Here is a 23,800-nt window from a genome sequence, read left to right as displayed (position 1 = left end):
GTGACCATCGAAAATGCCCAACTGCTCGCAATCTGCTCCACCAGAGTTGCAGAGAGAGTCCCCAATAATCGCAGAAATATCTGAAATCGTAGAATCCATATCAACAGCTATCGCTTGCAGCTGTGAAGATGAGAGAGAGATATCCAGCAACTTAGCTGCATCGACAACTGTGACACCCAGGGGTTGTGGACTAGGATGTTGCTGACCCTGTGCTGGACTAATGAAGGAGACCGCGTCTGGCGGAATACCAAAAGATTTGGTAGAAGAAAAAACCTCAGAGACATAATGCGATACAGGGAAAGGACGAGGAACCGAGGAGCCAAGCACCATGCATCTGATTGCCATGTTGGTTCTAACATTAAACGCAATAAGATTGATAACCAGATAGTCATAGCGTCTGGAGGGAAAATAATAAGGGACGATAGCAAATTCGTCCTTTGTCCATCACACGCAAGCCTGCCCAATCGCGCCTCCAAGCTGAAATGGCAATTGGTACAAAGAGAAGTAGATACCAGGCCCCGAGCTTGAGAAAAAGCTGACGACTGAACTCCATTAGAGAAAGCATTGCTATCATGGTCAAATATTTGTGGGCTCACCCTAGACAAAGCTCGTGATGACGAGGATGGCAAAAAAATTCTCTGCTTCCCACGAGCATACCTACCCAACCGCGCCATCAGCCCGCCACGAGAATTAGCTCTAAAAGAATCAGACGTCGAGCTCTTAGCATTATAAATAGTGAGCGGCAAATCTCCAAGAGATGAAGCATTGATGGCAGACCCAAATTTTTTGGGGCCCACCCCTGGCAGAACTTGCAAAGGTTGGGAGATGCCATCAAAAGCTGGCGAAGAGTCTAACATAGATGGAGCAGTAGACAGAAAAGATAGCCCAAAGTGCTGCGGCTCGACTGGGACCCAGATAGACCCAATCTTGACAGCATTGAATGAAATCGCCGGGTTGTGGAGATTGCCAATCTGCACCCATGGCGAGAAGCATAATTTTTAGGAAGGCCGTTCAGGATTCCGATTTGCCGGATGACGCACCACCCCAGAAAAATCTATAGAGACTAGATTCATCCCCAATGAATGAGAATGAGAGGGGTTAGATCGTCTTCGCTTCCAGACTGGGTGCCGACGAGAGAGAAAAGATAAGCCGCACTTATGACAATCACAACGTTTATGAAAATTCAAAGAAAAACAATTAGCACACCACCAATCCCCCGGCCTGGCACGACTCAACTGAGATCTATAACGAATAGCATGGAAGGAGCTTTGCCAAGTAGATGAGACCTGCTTCCATCCTCGATCAGCAACCCATTCTGGAAGCTCACGAATGAAGAAAGGAGAAACAAGCAAAGCCTTAACAGAGCACGCTTCGAGAGGCTCCCGTCTAATAGCTCGCAGGAAAAACCTAATGTCTGAAATACGAAGAGAGCCCACATCTAGGCATGATCGGAGGGACTCTGAAAGCTTAGAGAAGAACCAACGATTGAGTCTGAAAGGCAAGACGACATTCAATCCCCATCGGCGAAGCACAAAAGCTGCACCCCAGTCGTTCACTGCTTCCTTGATGAAATGTAGGGCTCGCTGGTTGACCCTCAATGGGAGATCGGAAGCAAGTCCCCAAAAATGGCTAGACGAGGGGCGCATAACCGAAAGACGAAAGGCACCGATGAAGGAGCCTACGAAACTCTGAAAAAGGAAATAAACAAGATAGAGGCACACCTGCGAGGGTCGGGGGCTCCGGTGGTGATCGGCACGACCAACCAACGCAGCACAAGATAGGGCAACCTCCGTTCGAGCCTGCAGCGTTCGACGAAACTGGAAAACCACCGGAGGCAAACGTCGGCGGTTCCTGGGCTCAGAATGGCAGCATTGGCCTTCCCTTCGGCACCGAAGAGAAGAGAGAAAAACGAAACCGTGGCTCCCACGGGTTATGCAGCAATAGGCACCGCGCTGCTCGCCAAACCCAAAATTGGAGGAAGGCTGAAGCGGCTGGATGTGTGGCTACAAGGCTCAAGCAAACACGAGCTCCCACCGAGAGGATCGACTTGGGTTTGAGAAGAAAAGGAAAACAGTGGGGTCACCGAAATGGAGGCAGTGGTGGTGCATCGTCAGTGGAAAAAAATCAGGGGAAGAACAAGACATCGTGAGCCGAGGGAGGCAGCTCAGGCATGGTGGATGTCGGGCGTCGCCGAGTTGGGGTCAGCAGCAAACAGAAAATGGAGCGGAGTTGGGGTTGTCGGCTGGTGGCTGCTGCTCATGGAGAGAGATGCCGAACGACAAGAGAGATCGGTCGCCGGCTGAACCAAAGGGGAGGAGGGTGAATGACCGTCTAATGGGGGGCGGAGGGTGGTGCCCTAACGAGAAGAAGAAAATACTCCTTCAGGCTTCGAGCTTGTCACTGATGCCGGAAAACGATAGCTGAGTGTAGAGGATGGTGGGGGATGAACCGCAGAACAGGAGATAAGGGAGGCGATATCAGCAGAAAATGGAAGCGATGGGTTCAGATGATCTCTAGACTTGCTCGAAAACCCTTTATCGGGCGTTCCCTTGAAAATGTATCCCCATCATCTTAATGGGGCTTGACAACAATATCAGGAGAGGATGTGGACGCCATTTTTGATCGATGGATTGACCGGCAACAACACCACGGCGGAATCCTTAGGTGCGCAGGAGAGCAGAGAGAGAGAGAGAGAGAGAGAGAGAGAGAGAGAGAGAGAGTTCACCTGAAGCCAGTTTTGGTCCGTATTTTGGGTTTTCGTGGGAAACAGTAGAAAAGGAGGGAAGGGAGTGGAATCAGAAGATGAACCGCCTTTTTCCCGCGTATGGCGCGCTTTCTTTCGCTTCCGAAGCGGGTTTCCCAGTATCTCGACTACCGCCGGTTTAAAACGCCTTCCTCGGGATGGCGCGCTTCCTCTCGCTTCTGAAGCGGAAGCGGGGTCTACGTAGCATCCCGCCCGTTTAAATGAGCGATAGGTGGGATTTACTCTTGTCTCGTTCTGACAAGATCCTGATATTTTGAAGTTGCGTTTGGATCACGATATTAAGCGTTTTGCACACGCCTCCTGCCTCTTTAGATGAGGAAAATCCCGCGATAAAAGTGAACATAAAATTGTAAGAAATTGCATAAGACTATAAAGGAATAATTGTCAAAAATATGGGTGTCAACGGGTCGAACCTAGGTGAAACCAGACCTGGCCTCGATTTGTAGGTATGGTATCAGGTCTGGATTCGAGTCTAATTGGATCCACCAGAAATCATACCTGACCAGACCCGAAAACATGCTTGGTAAAACCATATTTTTTATCATTTTTATATTGAAAAATTGAAGATCTTAATCCGAACTCAAAACTCAGGTCGGGCCCAGGTCTGGTATAAAATTTCACAAACTATACCTTGAGTCTTCTTGTTTATCACCATACCGGGACACTATAGGGTTTGGTTCAGATCGGGTTCTAGTGTTCATAAATCTCATTCTTAGAAAATCTGAGCAAACCCCAACGGGGCGGTCGGTCTGGTTGGTTGGAGCTGTCATTGCAAGTCTCCCTAGGGTGGGACGTTGCAGGTTCAAATCCCAGTGGTACGTTGAATGATAACTGGTGAGGTCTGCCTCACCCCAGCTTTTCTTAAAAAAAAAAATCTGAGCAAGGAAAAATCTCATGATAAATGTGAAGTTTTGTTTTTTGAGAAAGTCACACGAAGCATTGATAAATAAAATAATTAAAATATAATATAAACATATAAAACTATAAAAAAGTGTGATATATAAAATATTTTTTTTTTGTATAAAACATATAAAGTTTTTTTTGTGTGTGGGATGCTGTTCAAATGAGATTCACTTTCTCACACAACTCAAATTTCACAAGGTATCATTTGCAAAGGCTTGCTTTTGGGGCAAGTTCCAAAGAGAAAAACTCTCATGAGAAAAGAATGTTTTTCACTTTTTTGTGTAGCATATAAAAAACAAAGTGAGAAAATGTGAAAAAAAATAAGAGAGAGGAAGAAGAGGGTGGTGGTAACAATGAGATGGTGGGTGGTTGTGGTGGTGGTGAGATGGGTGAAGAGGAGTGTAAAAATAAAATTTTTCTTGGTAGGAAATATTCATCCACCACCCACTATGGAGGAATATCAAAAAGTGTACTTTTTAGAAAAACTCTCTCAGCAAAAAGTCTCTCAAGTTTAAAAGGGTCAGAAAATCCCTATAGATCTTCTATTTTGCACCACTTTTCTTACATCTTTCTTGCTTCCAACGCAAGTGCGCACACACACACACACACCAACTGGTAGTGGCGCCCTCTACTGTAATTTTACCAAAAATTATTTTGCAAATGTGATTGTGCATACCCTACATAGGTAGTGTGCATATGTGATGTGCAGAGGCGATGGGCATAGGTGCTGCACATTGCCCACTCGAGGAAGTCGCATATTTTATGCAGAATTGTAGGCTTTTTCAAGTGAGCATAAAGTATATGTGAACTTCAAGCATAACAGAAAATTTGCATATAATTTTATGCGAACTTTATGAAATTCAAAAAAAAATGTGCGGGCGTCATTCCAAGAGAACTTCATCATCCTCGCCTATGTTCTTTGCTTGCATGTCTTGGAAAAACTGTCTAGCTTTTGAATAATGTTTCTTCCTAATCGCTCATTAAATCTAGATGTTTTTAGTGGTAGTGGAAAGCTAACATCTCTATGTTTCTTATTTTTTTCATATTTTTGATGCAAGTGATTAGAAAATAACATGGAACAAAAAAAAATGAAATTTATAGGTTTTGTATCTCAGCTTTTCAATAATTATAAAAACATAAGTTTACATAAGTTTTTGACATATGATGATACATATATAAGAACAGAGATTGTTGTATAAAAATAGTTACACATACGAGAAAAAGTTCCCATTTATCAATGGTAAAAAGGTTTTTTCTTTTACATCTAGATATTGACGATTTTGAACATGAAAAAATATCAAAAATTATAAGATTTTAAAAAAAAAAAACACGTCAAATTACAGGTAAAAGGGTAATCATTTTTTGTGTATGATCATAAAAGAACTCATTAAAGTATTAGAACACAAATCATGATTGTTAAGAGTCCGATCTTAGGAATAAGACGAGTTCAGATCGGGTGCAGTATGATTGCACAAAAACATGTGCAATGAGCACCTGATCGCCCTCCATCAGGTCTTGGGCTCCACACTTGACAAGCCCTATCCTCAAGATGGAGGGCGATTATGTGTTTAATGCACAAATCTTTGTGCACCTGATCATTTCACTAGGGATACCCTCCTTTGGGCGAGAAAAGATACGTTCAATATTATCATTGTTCTTTGGAGTGGATAAAATATTTGCCGGCCACCGGCTTTTTATCATTAGTAATGATTGTTTGAAGGACAAACAAAACCCTAATAAATATAACTAGAACTCAACATAACAATATCATTCAAATAAGTATGATGATTGAAAATTCAAACTTTTGCAGGGATACCACATGAGAACATAGGGTCTGGGTATGGTGACAAATAAGAAGACCCAATTAAGATCTGAATCCAAACCCGAAGGTCCGATTAATATATGAACTTGGGTATAGTTTGTGAAATTGTATATCAGACTCGGGCCCGACCCAAGTTCTGATTAAGACCTGCAATTTTTCAATGTAAAAATGATAAAAACTATTATTTTATCGGGTCTGATTCATGTAGTTTTTATCGGGTTTGAGTATGGTTTTTCTTATAGTAGATCTATTTAAACCCAGATCCGTACCCAATACCATACTCAAAAATCTGATCCACGTTTAGTTTCACCTGGGTCCAAACCAAACCTGACTCGTTGTCACCCCTACTTAGACACATTCCCACATCTTTTGGCCAACTCCTAAAATGCCAAAAAACATAAGAGAAATATCTTCTTTATTGTGACTGACAAAAGATGCTACGTCTTTGTTCTAAGGTCGTCAATGGGTCAAGTCAGGGTTGGGTTAGGTTCCTCATATAACTAATAACCGGGTTCAAGTTCAGATTTCAGTTTTGGGTTATGTTTCACCTGGACAGCATAATTTTAAAAAAATAATATATATATATATATATATATATATATATATATATATATATATATATATATATATATATATATATATATATATATATATATATATATATATATATATATATATATATATATATATATATATAGATAGATAGATAAGGATGGGAGTGGACTGGGGGAAAGCGGGGCCCCACCCCGCCTCACCCCGTTTGGACCGGGGATGGAGGCGAGGATGAAGGTTAAAATTCATCCCCGTGCAGGGATGGACGCGGGGATGGACTGGCACATCCCCCCGCCCCACCCCACCCCCATCCCCGCCCCCACCCCTTTATATTTTTCTCTTACTGTTTACTAACCCTAAGTTCCTAACCCTGGAGTCGGGTTGTCGCCTCTTTCCCTTCCCCATCTGCATTAGCGTTGGAGCCGGGTCATCGTCGACCACCGTTGGCCGACGCCAACCACTGTTGGCTGACACCATCTCTCCCTCCTTCCATCTCTGTCGCTGCCCTGTGCCACTGTCGTGAGCCTCCTCTGTGGTGCCATCTCCTCCCTCTTTTCTTTTTCCTTTCCCCGTCTGTGGCCTCGCATCGTCGGAGCAGCGTCGTCGCCGACCCCTCTCCTCACCTTCTTCTCTTTCCCTTTCGTTCGAACATCCGCCATTGTCGACACCCCTCCTCTTTCCATCTTCTTCTCCTTCTTTCTTCTTCCCAATCTTCCTCACCTTCCCTTTCTTCTTCACATTCTTTTTCTTGAACCTAAGAACTACAACCAATGAAGATTAAACTCATTTTCGACATTGTACATTTCAACTTTGAGGGAATATGTTGTTGATGGACTGTTGACACCGCCTTCAGTTAATGATTACGAAGGAACTATCATACAGGTTTGTTTTCATTTTCTTTTAAAATAATGATGATAACCATTGGTGGTATTCTTGCACATTGGTGGCTAATTTGGTTGAGCAACATCAAATGGTTTAATTTCCAGCAATTCCTAAGTTGAACATGGATAGGCAAATCTCAAGTTACAGTGCCATATTGATAACCATTTTCACTCAAGTCATTTAAAGTTTGCTTGTTATTACTTATCAATGGATTGACTTTTTCGGATTTAAGTCCAATAGTAACAAAATATGGTGAAGGGTGCTAAATATGGGACCCATATATGTATTCAAATGGATCAGCATGAAAGAAGGCATCACTGCTCCTATAGTACAAAAGTCTAGCTTCACCTGTGTACATGAGTGATACAATTGAAGAACAAAATTGCGTGCACTGCATGCAAGAAGAATCCTATCAGATACTATAAAACTTGTTCTCTAATTTTAGGTCGAATGAACATTTGGAATGAATGTTTTCATAAGAAACCTTTCGTGAATTGTGAACATGGAATGTCTTCAAGTTATTGATTTCATGTGCTTCCTAAGTCATTTGTCCCATATTGGTGCCCTTTTATTTTTCAACAATAATATTAGTTACTTGTGCTCCATTGAACCAAATATGAAAAAATAATCAAGTGTAGAATTATTCTTTTGTGATTCTCTTCAAAAAAAGATTGGACCCACATCATAAGTTGAACTATTACAAAATTTCAGTTCTGACCTCCTTAGGCTTTTCTGAGTAATGATATTGTACTTCATTATCTTTCATATTTGGTTATATATAGGTCAAGCATGAGATTTTATGGTCTGAACATTTGAGTGAGTTGCTTCTCTGGTATTAGCCATTTATATTTTTGTAGCCTTCTCTTTGATATTTTGTTGTACATATTTCATTTTTTTTCCTTTGACTACAGGTGGATTGCACAATCTTTGGACTTCAATAAGGAGTGTGAAGCTAGTGTTTTTGAGGCAACCATGGGGTTGCATTATAAGGTTTAATTTTCTAGTTCAATTAATTATTGGATATCCAAAGTGTAGAGTTTTTATGTTGTGCTGAAATGTCATTACTAGGCATTGTAGATCTGATTCTCATTTGTTTAGTGTCTTATGTTTCCAACACCACTGGATTTCAGAGTTGTTGGTGGACTTTTAAGCACATATAACCTATCAGGCGACAAGATATTTCTTCAAAAAGCCAAAGACATTGTCGATAGGTTGCTTCCTGCTTGGAATACTCTTTCAGAAATTCTTTATAATCGGATTAATTTTGCAAGCAGACATGCATATAATTCAATGCCATATTGATGTCTAACAGTGCCATATTGGTTTATCAAATTAGTATTTTCTTTTCCATATTTGTCATATTTGTTCAAGTTGTTACTGTTTCTGTTTGTTTCCTGCATTTCAATTTTGGTTGGTTTCGGTTGGTTCAAGTTGTTTCTGTTTCTGTATTAAATTTTAATTATGGAGAAATTAATTAAAGTTCATATCTGATAAATTGTACACATTCTTAGAAGATATGGATGTGGTAAATTTTATTCTTTTACTCACTTCTTTTATCTGCTACTATTACTTGTTAACAAAATCTATTTTGTTTGGTTCATAGAAAAGTGAAGTAGAAGATACAAATGCTATCAATGCTGATGATATTTAGAGTTCAATGAGCTAATGGTAATTCTTTATTTGCAAGTTCATTCAGCAAATTGTTAAATTCATCATTTTTTACTTCTATATTATGATATGTGCATTAAATCATTGTTAAGGGGGTGAGTAGCCCCTCGAGAACCATTGTTGAGGGGGTGAATGGTGCTGGTTGCATCAGTAGGTTGAAGTTGAGGGATTGGAATTTACATGTAAGTTTAATTTGCATCATACCAATGTTATATAATTCTCAATATCACTTGATGTTGTATTGCAGCTAATGATATGTTGCATTTGACTATTCTACAGGTCATGGCTGTAAGAAATGACTTGAAGATGGGGAAAGGGAAGATTGTTGCTTAATGCAGGTAATGTAATACTTGATCACACTTGTTCATGTAATTCTGTTACAACATTCTAATAAATTGAAAACATATTTATTACAAGAATCATTCTATCTACTGTTATATTCAAGAATCACATTTATATTCATCAAACTTTCTCACTTATATTCATAAATATGGGAACATTTTCAAACATTCATAAAATTATTTTTGACATAGCTTTCCAAGATTGTTTGGATATCTTCTAAGAACTCTGAAAATATCCACACCACAAACTTTGCTACCATTATTCAAACCCTGACTGACTAGGCATAATTGCACATGATCACAATAGGATACCTCTAACATATCATGCTCACATGGTATTGGCATTATCAAGCACAAAATCTCTTTGCAGTCTCTGCTAAAGCCTCTTGGGCATGAAATTCGCAAATAACTTCAAAAGTTACACCAATCATGTTTTACAGTAGTTAATGAAGATTAGGATATATATTTAGTCTCAGATACTAACTTAGAATATATGGTTTGCTTTTTATTCTATTGACATTCTTTATAATAAATTAACCCACATGTAACATTTATGACAACCCTATAACTCTGCCCTGTAATGGGGTTGATTCACATACTATAGGAATTTATTTTTCACTAAGCAATTTGATTTATCAAGATTCAAAAGTATTGATTCAATAAATTTCTAATGCTCGATTAGCAAAAGGCAATCCATTTTAGAAGGTTGTATAGTTTATATCTATTCCTGCTTATTATGTCATACTTGGAGCCATGGTCTCAACTTTTTCAATGAGGGTTCACTATTTTCTTTTCACTCGTTCAAGTTGTCCAAACAATTTCTGTATACGTTTTTGTTTTTTCTTTCTTTCTTTTAGTTTGAATGAGAGGAAGACACTATGGTTGGAACAAATACATTGCTAGTGCAATTTATTTGGTCTATTTTCTTTCTTGCTGACTTTATTAGTCTGCTTTCATTTAAACAAGTTACAAAATGGCTTCATTGTGGATTTTTTATCTCCTTTCTAACTTCTTTTAATGAGGTAACCTGAAGAAACTGAAACAAAGAAATCTGGTTATATATGCCAGAAGTTGGAAATATCTATGGGTTGAATGCATAGGTTGGTGACAAAAAGGGTGAATTTATAGATTTAATATGCTGGCCAGCTTAAGCATTCTATCTATTGTTTTATCTGCTTATTTTCTTCTTCTTTTTATGAATCAAACTTTAATTCATGCACATTTCTACATTGTTTTCATGTGCATTATGAATATCTTGGGCATGACAAAATGGCACTTGCAACATCTGTAGAACATGCTAGGCTTGCTTTACTTGTATGTTGATTTACATCCAGCTCAACCTGAGATTTCATGGATGACTCAATGTTTCACATCATGTAATCTAAAATAACTTTCACTGATGATATGATTGGGTAGGGTTGAGTCAGTATCTAGACGAGTTTGGTCCTTGTGGTCATAGTTAGAATTAGCATAAATACATCCAAAGGCCTCTATGGTGATAGCGGATGACTGACTGTAGGTTGTCTTTGTTGTCATGGAACTGATCATTCTAATACCTATAATCACTGACTGTAATTACTGATTTTGTCCTGCATTGCAGAAGGTGTCAAACTTGCATTGATAGCCCAGTACTCTTGGCAGGCTGGGCCTTACCGGCAGGTTAGGCCTGTGCTTTATGTTGAAAGCTTAGAGCTCAACAAAATGTATCAGCTTGCTTTGTGTAACTTTTGTAATGTGTTTGGACACAGATATATCACACCAAACCTTTTGGCTGTGGAATGATATTGGCTTAGCTCCAACTAAGTGAAATCCTATTCATTCCTGTATGTTGAAAATTATGAATGACACTGGTCAGATTTCCAATTAATGTTGAATAGTTGTGATAACAGAGCTTTGCTAGATGAATTGTTGGGGAAAGAAATCCTCATATGGATTTTTCGCAAGGTGCATTTGGATTTTGAGATGAGCATTCTTGTAAATGAGAATTCTCACTGGCCCCCACAATTTTATTTTGTTTGGGAACTCACGAGAATCCCAATTTCATCATTTTCTCATGAATTTCCCAAATCAAGGACAGAAGTATACCTTCACCATTATAATTTAATTTACCATCTGTAAAGGTGGCAATTGTATTGTTTGAAGCTTCAGGTGTCATTAATTTTATCTTTTCTTATGCAGTCACTTCTAGTGAGAATTCACAACTAGCAGTTAAAAATTATAGGCATACTTTGTTTTGGAGAATTGGTTTTTTTATATGGGACGGGGCGGGGACGGGGGCGGGGATGGGGCGGGGACGGGGGCGGGGGCGGGGATTAGAATTTTGAGACGGGGCGGGGGTGGAGACCTTGTCCCCCACCCCGCCCCGGTCCACTGCCATCCCTATATATATATGATACTTGGTCAGGTGCCCGATAAAAATCATGACTCAAACCTGGCCCACATGTTGCTCGGGTCGGGTTAGAGTCTACCTGAATATAATTCGAATAGGCACTTTTCAAGAACATACCCAATAATTCTGGTATGGGTTCGGGTCCGGGACCCCTTTTACAGCTCTACTATGTCCTGTCACATGTAAAGTTGTAAGTAGGAGTGGCAATCGGGTTGGGTCGGTGGGTTGGTGGGTCAGGTTAACGGGTGGGCGGGTCAGAATACCTCAACACGAACACGACCCGTTTATTAAACGGGTCAGATGTGGCAAACACGAATACGACCCATTTATTAAACGGGTAACCCGACACGACATGGTTAACCCATTTAATAAACGGGTCGGGTCGACACGACACGATTACACCACACGGTGACCCGTTTATTAAACGGGTCGACCCGATAACATAGACACGATAACCAACCCGAGTAACCCGAATAACCTATCTAACCCGAATAACACAATTAGAAAAAAAAATACATATTATACTTTTTACAGTGAGGAAAACAGAGACGAAAACGAGAATAAGTACCTATTACTTATTCCAACTAGGGGTGGCAAAACCTGACACGACCTGCCAACCCGCTTCTTAGGCTGGTTCAGGTTTGGCTTAAATGGGTTAATGTCATAAACGGGTCGACCCGCCTAACCCATTTATTAAACGGGTCGGGTTCGTATTAGGGGTATGCCAACCCAACTGACCCGTTTAATAAACGGGTTAGGCGGAAGGGTCAACCTGTTTACCCGAACCCGGCCCGTCAACCCGTTTACTCGACCCCGACCCGCCCGCCAACCAGTTTACCCGACCCAACCCACTTATTAAACGGGTTAACCGGGTCGTGTCGGGTTACCCATTTAATATATTAATGGGTCGGGTTTGTGTTTGCCACAGTCAACCCGTTTAATAACCGGGTCGGGTTCGTGTTAAGGTATGCTGACCCGCCAACCCACCGACACGACCCGCCAACCCGACCCGATTGCCACCCCTAATTAATTCCAACCCCTTCTTCAAGATCAAAAAATGAGGTGCCTTCAGTGGGAGAGACGAAATGTTGGGCTTGCTTTGCTTGGGTGCCAAACCAAGAGAAGGAACAAAAGGGTGGTGGTGTGCGCCTGTAAGGTGATGGCAACGAGGTGGAGAGGAGAGGTCTCGGGCTCTCGACTGCGGCTGGGTAGCAAGGAGTTAGGTGGGTGACTAAAGTGTAAAGTTAGGAGTTAGGGTTAGATAAATATATATATATATATATATATATATATATATATATATATATATATATATATATATATATATATATATATAAACGGGTTGCGGGTTGACGGGTTCGTGTAAACGGGTTGACCCACCCGCCTAACCCATTTATTAAACGGGTCAAACGGGTTGGCGGGTCGGAATACCCCTAACATGAACACGACCCGTTTAATAAACAGGTTAGGCAGGTCGACCCATTTACGACACGAACCCGTTTAAGCCAAACCCTAACCCGGTTAAGAAGCGGGTTGGGGGGGTTGGGTCAGATTTTGCCTAAGCCCATATTTTCAGAAAACACTTTAATTTGCTGGCGTTAGTTGCCCCTTGAGTTGCACACGTGGCAAGCCACAATGCTTTGCTTTGAATTTTGTAAAATTTTGGAGTCAGCTTTTATCACTATTCTTTGGCATACTTTGCTGCAAGGACACGCCTATAGTGTCACCAATCAGATGCGCTATGACATGCTGACACGCGTGGGCATTATTTTAATATTTTATTAAATTATAAATATTTATTATTATATTTCAATAAAAACATATTTTCATACATTACAATATCAAAAAATAGTTTTATTGATTATAAGTTAACAACCCATGTCCTCGTATCCCCTTTTCAAAAAATTTACCAAAGTCATATCCCAATCTAAGGTCACGCATCTGGTCATATCACTACAACAAAGCAGTAGATTAGCGACGACCACATTCCGTCGCTAATCCGTCGCTAACCATGTTAGCGACGGATTAGCGACAACGCGGCGACAGTATGCTTACGTCGCGAATATTTCGACGCTAACTGGCGACGGAATAATTCCGTCGCCAAGTCCGTCGCTAATTGCGACGGAATAACAAGCGCTATATTCCGTCGCCAATCCGCCGGTACTAAACGGCGACCACGGCGTGGCGACGGATTTAATTCCGTCGCTAAATTAATATGAATAGCGACGGAATCATCCGTCGCTAATCCGTCGCAAAAACGAAAAAAAATCAAAAAAAATTTATTTAAAAATTAATTACCGAGAACTGTACAATTTATATTTCCTGTACAATTTATATTTCCTGTAAATAAAAAACAAACCACACAAAAAAATTCATATAACAAGTATCTATAATAATTAATCGTTCCACCTTAAAACTAAGAAGTTTAATTATTTACAATTCAACAATTACAATTAGGAAAAATAAAAAAAATAGAACTTCTTCAACACAGTCCTCTAATCATCGCCAAGATTTTGTGCGTCTTCTTGTTCATTGTCTTTATCTGTCCCTTCAGCTCCACTACCCTGATTATCGCTAGCAGCCTACACAAGAAAAGAACAGTCAGTATTGATAAACAAAATATAATGAAATAAATTACACACTATATGTGATTCTATCATGTGCTCATGTGTGATCTAAGGCAATAAAAAAACTCTATATATGATTCTATCATGCATAGCATGGACTCCGTACTCCAAAAATAAGAACACTTCCATATTCATACATTAAAATCATGCTCAGCATGATCTCCGAACTCCAACAAAGCAGTCCTAGATATCAACAACTAAGTGAGTGTGTGAACAATAAAGTGTTACATTCAATAAATTAAATAACATGTGATGCGCTTGCCTCACTTACTCACCACGGGTATTTACCCGATTTGCATTGTTTTTGTCACTTACTTACCACGGGTGGCGGGGCACAAGCGAGTTCTGTTGAGAAATCTGCACAAAAAAACAATTTTTTAAAATGAAGTCACCACGGAAGAAAACTCACTCTAAACAAATGATTTATAAAAAGGACACGCCTGTTTATAAACTAATTGGTTGGCCATATATGGTTAGAATTCTATACACCAAGTGGCTATTGAATCAAGTACATAAATCGAAGAAAGAACACAAGATAATCTAAGCAATAAAGAGAAAAAAACAAAGAATTTGTCTAATTCAATCAAGAATCCAAATCCAAATACGATTGCTATTGTTGTTGTTTGTTGCTATGGTAGTGGTGGTGAACAATGCTCTTAGTGTTATATCCATAGCCATAGTAATCCAGGTACCACCTTAGAAACTTCTTCAACCCTGTCTGCAGATCAGTAGTAGGCATGTAACCGAACTCTAACCTCGCAAGCGTGACGTTCGCGTGCGTGAACGGCACATCGCCGTTCGCAGGCATTTCCACCACATTCTTCCTGGCTTTCACCTTCAGGTGACGCTCTAGTACGTTCACCAGCATTGGCACCCCAAGTGGTGACGTATTCCCTAGATTGTATATATTGTAGTCGGCCTTCCCCTTCTTCTTTCCGCCGCTGCCGGTGCTCTTTTCGGCCTTGTCGAGCGCAGCTACGCACCCGCGCACTACATCATCAATGTAGGTAAAATCCCGCGAGATTTCCCGGTGATTTTTCCGCCAATAAACCACAATTTTCTTCCCCTGCAGAATGTTGCGAGTGAAGAAGTAGGCCATGTCTGGCCGGCCCCAGGGGCCATAAACGGTGAAGAACCGAAGGTCGGTGATCGATAAACCATAGATATGGTTATAGACATGAGTAATTTCCTCGCCGGCCTTCTTCGTCGCCGCGTACAGGCTCGCCGGCCGATCGGTTCGATCGGATTCGGTGAAGGGGACCTTCACATTGAGCCCATAGACCGAGCTCGACGACGCCCACACGAATGCCGATTGCGGGTTCACCGATTTGCAGGCCTCCAGGAGAGTGACGAGCCCGGCAACGTTGCTGCGAACGTAGGAGGAGGGGTTATCGACGGCGTAGCGGACGCCGGCCTGAGCGGCGAAGTGCATCACATGGGTGAAGGGGACGAAGTTCATCGGCTGCAACGAGCTCAACGCCGGGTACGCCGCCGATGGGTACGCGCGGGCCAGAGGCGTCGGTGCCTGCGCCGTCACCTTCACCGTCGGCAGCCTCAGCGTGCTCAATGCCATCGCCGGGGCGTACAACGTGAAGAAGAAGAAGAAGAAGAAGAAGATTACCTGCACGTCGCCGGGCGGTGGCGGGAGGCTGACGGGGAGCGGCAGCTGGCGAGCGGCGGCGGCAGGACGGTGGCGAGAGCCGACGGGCGGCGGGAGGGAGAGGGCGGCGGGCGGAAACAATACAGCGAAACAGGAAAAAGAGAAAGAGGGATGGGATTAGGGATTTACGCGACATTTAGCGACGGCTTAGCGACGGAAACATTCCGTCGCTAAGCCGTCGCTAACTCAAAATACCAAAAAGGCGACGAAATATATTCTGTCGCTACGCCGTCGCTATTTAGCGACGGATTAGCTACGAAAGAGTTCCCTCTCTATATCCATCGCTAAAATGGTGTTCTTGTAATAAAAATTAGCGACAAAAAATTGCAGTCGCTAATCCGTCGCTAAATAGCGACAGATTAGCGATAAAAGTTGTTTCCTCGCTAATCCGTCGTTAATTAGCGACAGATTCTATCTCTAGCTAATCTGTCGCTAATTAGCGATGGAAAAAATCCGTCGCCAATTTCCGTCGCTAATTAACAATTTTCTTGTAGTGTATATGTATTTTCGTGACATATGGAATACATAGTAAGAAAATGATTTGTAGGAGCTGCCATATGCCATATATGTGAAGGGAAAATCACAAACATAACCAATATTTGAATGTGATATTTTTATGGCCTATATAATGCTGAAAAAAATGATATTTTTAAATTATTGCGTATATTGAAATGTCATGATATATATATATATATATATATATATATATATATATATATATATATATATATATATATATATATATATATATATATATATATATATATATAGATAGAGAGAGAGAGAGAGAGAGAGAGTACAAGTTACTTTTTTAGAACCATTCAAGTGTTTGGTTGTTTGGCCTCCTTAGAGTAAGGCCAATACATTAGAGAAGTCCAACGCCATGTGACCTGACCGGAGTCCAGCTTTGCTTTCAACATCATGGCCGTCCTCATTGCTTGGGGAAAAGTTCTCATTTTGAAATTATGTGGCGCCTAGCAACAATAATACATTTTTTTTATTTTTACTCAGAGAAACCACCCCAGGCACAATGACCTAGCCGCGTTGGCTTAGCCTGTCTTACTAACGGTCTCTGTCTATGTCGACGTAAAACTCTGAGGGCTTAACCCTTGACTCCAGGGGAGTCGCCAAGTTTCAGCTTATGCAAGGAGTGATACCCATGAGATTTGAACCTAGACTGACAGTCAAACCATCTAACCCCATCCCACTAGGCAAAACCCCTTGGGTCTCTAGCAACAATAATACATGTTGAAGCACACACCATTGACAAAAATTCATGAAAATGATATTGTGCCTTTGAACCTTTTGTCAGGATTTTTTTTTCTTTTTAACTAGATCAAGGGGGAAACTTCCATCACCCACCACACATTGGCTGACATTCAATTGGTAAAAACTCTTGAGATCTCCCGTTTGTCCGGGAGTAAGGCTCAGAATCAACCTTACAACAAAAGATGTGTCACAAGCTTAAAATTTCACCTTTGAAGTTAGCCTTGCGCCGGCACGAGATCGCCCCGACCTCGTTCAGCCTCGCAGCAACGAAAGTCTTTCTTTAACACAAGTTGCATGCAAAGAATACCCACACTTGTATTATTCACATAAAATACAATCACTCTGGTTTGGATTGCATGCCTTGCAATGCCCAGACATTACATCTTTATAGCTTTCAAGGGACATGCCAATCAACGCATCCTTTGGGTCGCACCCTTTAGCGAACACAGGTGTCTTCACACCCCTTTGCCACCAACAGTCACTTGGATCGCACCTCTTGGCAAGTGCAGGCGCATCCTCGCTGCACATGCTGCGCGCATGCCGCGTGTGCTGCACTCCGTTTAGTGAGGGTCTAACAAGATGCCCCATGTGGGTCTCTGCTCGCCCATGTCAGGTAACAAATGATCGCCCCTAACCAAGAAGGTGAAGCCCTCGTAAAAGTTTAACCATGACTGTTTGATAATTAGAAATAATACAACGTCAATTCGTGAAATTTAGGACAAGCCCATAGATTTTCCTACAAGGCTTTACCTTCTTGACCAAGCCTCATTCTTGTTATGAATTTGTCTTACTAAAAGCCCCCAAATAGGCAACCTGTGGTTTCCTTTGTGGTGTTTTGGTAAATTCCGTCTAAACAAAAAGGAGATAAATATGTCTCTAGTCACATCCCATGTATAAGAAATGAAAACCTACAATATACAAAACTTCCTAAATGAAATATATGGCATTGGATTTTCATGATTTTTTGGTATTTTTTATAAAGTCTTTCAGTATCGATGTGATCTATATGCTTGTTTTTTACAGGAATCGCTTCTTGGAACATTTGATTCTGATGCATTGATAGGTTTTTATAAGGTTAATTTTCATAAATTTTTGAAGCTCCAAATGCTATTTTTCATCCAAAATGCATGATCTAAAGTATCGATTTTTAGTAAATCAATCATGCTGAACACATCTATAGAGTCAATTTAAAAAAAAAATCTACTATCATGTTTCATTTAGTATGTTTTATATTTTGTAGATTTCTATTTTCCTCTCATATATATATATATATATATATATATATATATATATATATATATATATATATATATATATATATATATATATATATAAAGAATGAGACAATCATACTCCTTTTTGTCTTTTCAGCTATAGGCAAAGGGTCTCACTCTCTCGAAGGAGTCCTCTGAATTTAAACAGTGGACCCTAAACTAGTGCTAGAATATCAAATACTACCTAATTATGACATTATAAAATCAATAATAATAAATAATGTGGAGAATCTCCCATATTTAAAGCCAAAGATATTAAGGGGCCCTCCCACTATGTTTGCAGGTTGTAGAGAATCCCCCTTTATCATCCCCCACATGCGCCAATATTTAAAGCCAAGACTAGATAATGAAAATGAAGTTAAAATATACTGCAAATTGGCTGTGTCAATTGAAGAGCCGTCCCACACTTTTCCTCAATGTTGTCAGAATCGTATCGGACTCTAAACCGATTTTCAAAATGATTCAGGGAATCGGTCCATCTGATCCGAATCAAACTGAATCTACCAATTTTTAAGCAACAAATGCCATGTGTCATGAAAACATTAAACTAATATTAAAAAATAATTTAAATAATTTAAAAATTATTTAAAATAAGACAAATCAATTTGATTTTGATTTTTAGTTGATACGATACGAATGGGCCGATTTTCAACGATACTGACAACATTGCTTTTCCTATCATATTTGCACATTGGATTTGTTGGTAAATAAACATAGCCCACATAAGGTATCAGAATTGGCTGCCATATCCAATGAGAGATCAAGTTAGAAATACATTTTTATTTTTATTTTTATTTTTATTGAGAGAAACTGCTCCAGGTGCAGAGACCTAGCCGCGCTAGCTCAGCCTGCTATATTTATGGTCTTTGTCCATGTCAGCGTAAGGGCTTACCCCTCGACCCCAGAGAGTCGCCAAGCTTCGGCTTACACAGTGTGCTAGACTGCCCATCAAACGGTGTAGGCCCCCATCCCACTATGCCAAACCCCTTAGATGTAAGTTAGCAATACATTGGCATCCAAGTTTGTATTGCTGGTTGGACTATGCTATATCGGTTCCTGATCCATTTTGTTTTTCATTCACAATTTTTCTTACGTTGGTTTTCACGTGAACAGTAACTGATTATTTAATGGATCACATATGAACCTGCCCTGTTGGACAGAGAATAAAGGGTGGTGGTGTTCAAAAGAACGTGACTCGTTGCAAAGTTGTCTTGTGAATTGGCACATTTAAGAGAGACTTGGTGGAAGCCCCAAGGGGGTTAGCATAGTGGGGTGGGGGGTAGTCAAGGTTCGATTCTTATGGGTATTGCCCTTCTGTGCAAGCCAATGCCTAGCATAGGCCCCGGGAGCAGGGGGTCCTAGTCTCACGACGTCCATAGGTATAGCAGGCTGAATCAGCACGATCAGGTCTTCGTGCCAGGTGCAGTTTCCTCTGGTTATAAATTAAAGAATAAAAGAACCTTGGTGGAAGTTTCGCCAATATTAACAACCTCACGCACTATGATTCAAGTCTATCCCAATGATGAAGACTGTTGCGCAAGCATATCATATCAGATGATCTGCCAAATCACGGAAGTTTGCTGTTCTGGGATCATCACCGTTCGTTCAAGAGATGATCACTAGCTGATGCAGCTGATGATAATGTCTCAGTGACTCGGGCTCGACTCGCCCATTCACCTGGTCAAAAAACTTGTTTGACAGATTTTCCACAAGACTCGGACGAATCAGCCAAGTTTTCATATGACTCAGTTCGGTCAACTTATGACTCAGCCAAGTCATATGTACATTATTTACGTTGAGCTCTGTGAGAGATTGGGTGTGGGTGACCTCACCAGGGGTTTACTTGGCATGAAGGCAGGCACAGAGAAGTGTCTATGTATTGTTGTTCTTATAGGTATTGTCAAGAAATTCTAAATCCAAGAACCCAGATTTCATTGGCCCCATGTTGCCTGTTAACAAAGTTAGGCACAGTATGATGTGTAATCTAAATGACAAAATTGCCCAAGTACCAATACCGAGTAATTTGTCCCTCCCAAGTAGTTTAAGAACTGAGATCCTCGAATGAGACGAGGATATCGTTTCTTTCATTTGTGTAATTGCATGGAAAGCAGATGTTTTTTCTTGACAAACAAATTGTCCCGGGCCGAGTTTGGAATGGAGCAAGAGCAGTGCAGAGCTCTATTGAATGGAAAATACATCGAGCGTAAGAATGCACGGTATGCGTCAGCTTGATCGATGACGTGCATTGGTAGCATGGCATGCGATAGGCAACGATATCGTCGTTAGTGCTTCGCTGTATGGCGGCACAAACGTGGAACGTTGTTTGGCTAAGCAGTGTCAGCGGACCAAATGGTATTGCATTTGGAGAGTTGCTTAAGAACCTCTCAACTTGCGGAAGTCCCACGCGACGTGATTGGACACACGGGGGTGTGTGTGGGTTAGGAGTAATTCCCCCAGGAGTCACACTAGGTGATTCCAATCGAGTAAAGATACTCGGGGCTAGGCAATAAAGAGTCTATGCGCCAGCGAATGAGTTTGGGTGGTGCTCTTTGCTATGGCATGAAATCATCAACTGGTCTTTGGATTGGGGGTCGAAAGACTTGGATCCTTCAGTGGTGAGGTTTCAACTGGCTTACGCATGAAGCTGTGATGTGCTCCATGACATTCCAAGCTAAGGCAGGTTGGTGCCTTTCTCGGAAGTGCTTAGTTGGTATGGGACGGCTATGCACAAAGTGACATTGATAACATAGAACGCATTTGAAGATGCGCTTGAAGAGTTTCCGCTAAGCCGCTGTGCACGGGGTAGCGCACAAGGCCAATATTCTGATTCAGCACATTGAAAGTATTGGTGAGTGACTTGTGGCGGCTATACTGGCTAGTCTAGCGTGTTACAGATTGCGAGCTATTTTATACTCGTGGCAAAAATGACTATGAGATAGCAATTAGAAGGCTTGTGGCGGTAAGGAAGACCGTTGCGCCGCATGAACTTATTGAGCGAAAATTAACCCATGACACAAACGGCCCCAAAGTAAACCCCCGACGGAGTTACCGACACCCAAGCCCATACTAAACCCATCATTTAAAGGCATACGCACACCCAGTGAGGGTAGAACCTGGGATGAAGAGGTGAGCTCCCTCTCAGGGTCGCTGTCACATATATAATGTTTGGTTATATACTCAAATCAACATTAACAGTAAAAATTATTGCATAGGGCACAGATTAGTTATATCATATTTGTCGATCGGGAACATTTGCTCTCTCTCTCTCTCTCTCAACCAAAACGCCAAACAAGAACCAGGGCAAAGGCAAAAAGATGGAATCATCTGTATTTACAATAAAGAGGTCAAAGCCTAATTACGTCCACGACCAAAACACCGTTGCCCCCCATCCCACAACCTCAAAAGAAAGAGAGAAATGGGTTCTAATAAAAGAGGGTCCACGCGAGCAGAAAACTACATGACCAGAGGAAGGCCAGCACGGGCCTCGGAAGATGGGAGGCGTCCGATGTGCCCAGCTCAGCGGAATCGACGGCCAGAGGCATCCCGTCCTGGTCCAAGTTGCAGGTCTGCGGGTCCCGCCCTCCACCCGCGGCGTCGGTCATGAACGCCCGGAGCACCGCCGCGACCGTCGGGACGTAGGCCGTCTTGTTCTTGGCGAGGAGCCACGTCAGCCCCATAATCTGGCACTCCCTGCTCTGCATCTTGCCCTTCCTCAAGCCGCTGCCCGCGTCCTTCCCCGTCGCGCTCCCGTTCCCGTTCAACTGAAACCGAACAAAACACCCCTATCAAGTTTTCCGATCAGCAAAATTTTTAGCTCAAATTCTAAACGGAGAATCCCCTTCAGTAACCACAGGCGGTCGACCCAAGTCACTGGGTCACTGAGCACTTCAGGTGCCTATTGTGAGGCAATGGCTTATCACGGAGGCATCTCACTCTCTCTCTCTCTCTCACGGGTCATTGGCCCAGTGATTATGAGACATTATCTTACCCCATGAGACCTCAACAGCAGCAACTCTAGAACGTAGTGGTTACAATGCCTGAACAAGCTGCCCCATGTTGATTTTTAAAATTTGCTTGTATTTTAAACTATTTCCCCTCTCGCACATCCAGTTATCATGAGCCATTATCTTGCACATTCTGACAGAGAGAGAGAGAGAGTCATTGGCTCAGCAACCATGAGCCATTAGCTAGACATTTAGAGACTAGAAAGTGAGAGAGAGACACACAAATGGTCACTGGCTCAGCTACCATGAGCCATTAACTAGAGAGAGAGAGAGAGAGAGAGAGAGAGAGAGTTGTCACTGTTTCAGCAATCGATGACGAGTTCCATCTTACCCTGTAGAGACTATGCAAGCACTTGGTACAACCGGCGAAGCCGGAGCCGAGGCAGTCCTTCTCAAGCCGAACGGCAGCCGGGGCAGGGAAGAGCTTCCCGTCCTCCGAGGCCCTGAAGGCGTCGGGGCAACCCACCGGCGCGCTGGCCCTATGAAGCCTGATCCCGCAGTAGCAGAAATACGCGTCGCACGTCGCATTGGGCTGCCGGATCTCCATCCCGCGCCCCTTGAGCGCCTTCTGGAGGTTGTCCACACACATCTCCGAGTCGTCAGGCAAGATGGGCATATCAAAGGCGGATTCCGGCTGCCGGACGGCCGGCGCGAGCGCCGTCCGCGCGTAGGCCGCGTAGAGCCACGCTGCCAGCACCGGGCAACACCGGCTCCGGTCCGGCTGCTCTCCGCCGCAAGCCGCGCCGATCCCATTGAAGAGCTCCTCCGTCAAGTCAAGCTGGCACCCCTCCACGTCCGATTGCTCCGGCAATGCCGGCACCGTGGTGGACTGAGAGGTCGGTAGGAAGGACTGCGTGGAAGGGGAGAATGGTTCGGACAGAACCAGCGAGAAGAAGAAGAAGAAAATCAGGCACAGAGGAACCATATTCTCTCTCTCTCTCTCTGGTATCCTTCACTCCCCAAATGAAGAAAAGGAGAGGAGTTGCTTTTCTGTGTGCCTGGGGCGGAGGGCACGCATAAAAAAGGGGAGGTGGAAAAGAAATGCCGATGGTGGTGGCTCCTAAATTGGCCGCTTGTGTTTTAGAGAGAGAGAGAGAGAGAGAGAGAGGCTAGCGCAGAGCTCGCGTGGATGATCGTGATACTGAAATTATTGAGCAAAGGAGAGGGATGGGACGGGAGGGTAAAGACGAAGGACCAAAATGTGCTCGCTCGCTTCTGCTAGCATTGGGTAGCGTTGTTGGACTGTTGCACCGTCGATTTCGGAGATTGAATTGTCCAAAGGGGGCCCAGGGTGTCCGTGTTCTTTGTTCTTACCTAGGGGGACATAGGGGACCGAGTCGCTCCTACACGTGGTGGGTCCGAATAGGACGGCAGATCAGGTCCAATCACATTGCATAAGATCCGTCTCTCATCTCCTGTTGATCCCGCAGCTGCTGCCAGGCTGTATTTCAAAAATAAAAGACATTCAAGTGAAGCAGCACACTTTGAGTGTGTAATATGATTGCACTTGTTCTTGTAACAGCAAGGGGGGATAACTTGGAGGAGCTTGACCAAGTTGATTGGGATGATGAGCCTAGGCTCGATTACTACTTTGTTTGTCCACCATCAAGCACTATGGAAACTCAGTTTCAATTTTGTCGGACAA

At 42.4% G+C, this 23,800-nt stretch overlaps 1 protein-coding gene and 1 pseudogene across 1 annotated transcript; both read right to left on the bottom strand.

Moving 5' to 3' along the window:
• Window positions 1–14,558: 14,558 nt before the first annotated feature.
• Window positions 14,559–15,521, bottom strand: LOC149812477 (UDP-glucuronate 4-epimerase 1 pseudogene; annotated as a pseudogene).
• A 5,932-nt stretch (window positions 15,522–21,453) lies between these two features.
• LOC149812476 (putative GPI-anchored protein At4g28100) lies at window positions 21,454–23,369 on the bottom strand. The gene is made up of 2 exons (XM_089993218.1): window positions 22,487–23,369; window positions 21,454–21,912 (listed from the first exon to the last, which is right to left on the bottom strand). Exons 1-2 carry the CDS (start codon window positions 23,078–23,080, stop codon window positions 21,574–21,576), a joined length of 933 nt encoding a protein of 310 aa, XP_089849344.1. The 5' UTR covers window positions 23,081–23,369; the 3' UTR covers window positions 21,454–21,573.
• Window positions 23,370–23,800: the final 431 nt, after the last annotated feature.

This window comes from Nuphar pumila, chromosome 17 (genome assembly GCF_984573655.1).
Source record: "Nuphar pumila chromosome 17, dmNupPumi1.hap1.1, whole genome shotgun sequence".
NCBI classification, from domain to species: Eukaryota; Viridiplantae; Streptophyta; class Magnoliopsida; order Nymphaeales; family Nymphaeaceae; genus Nuphar; species Nuphar pumila.
The sequence above is the reverse complement of the archived record's forward strand: the minus strand, read 5'-3'. Positions and strand labels throughout refer to the sequence as shown.

Bases quoted from the DNA above. Each gene is read 5' to 3' on its own strand.
- LOC149812476 (XM_089993218.1), bottom strand. From the start codon at position 23,080: ATGGTTCCTCTGTGCCTGATTTTCTTCTTCTTCTTCTCGCTGGTTCTG. The intron at 21,913-22,486 runs GTAAGATGGAAC...GTTCGGTTTCAG, and splicing joins GCTTGCATAGTCTCTACAGG to TTGAACGGGAACGGGAGCGC.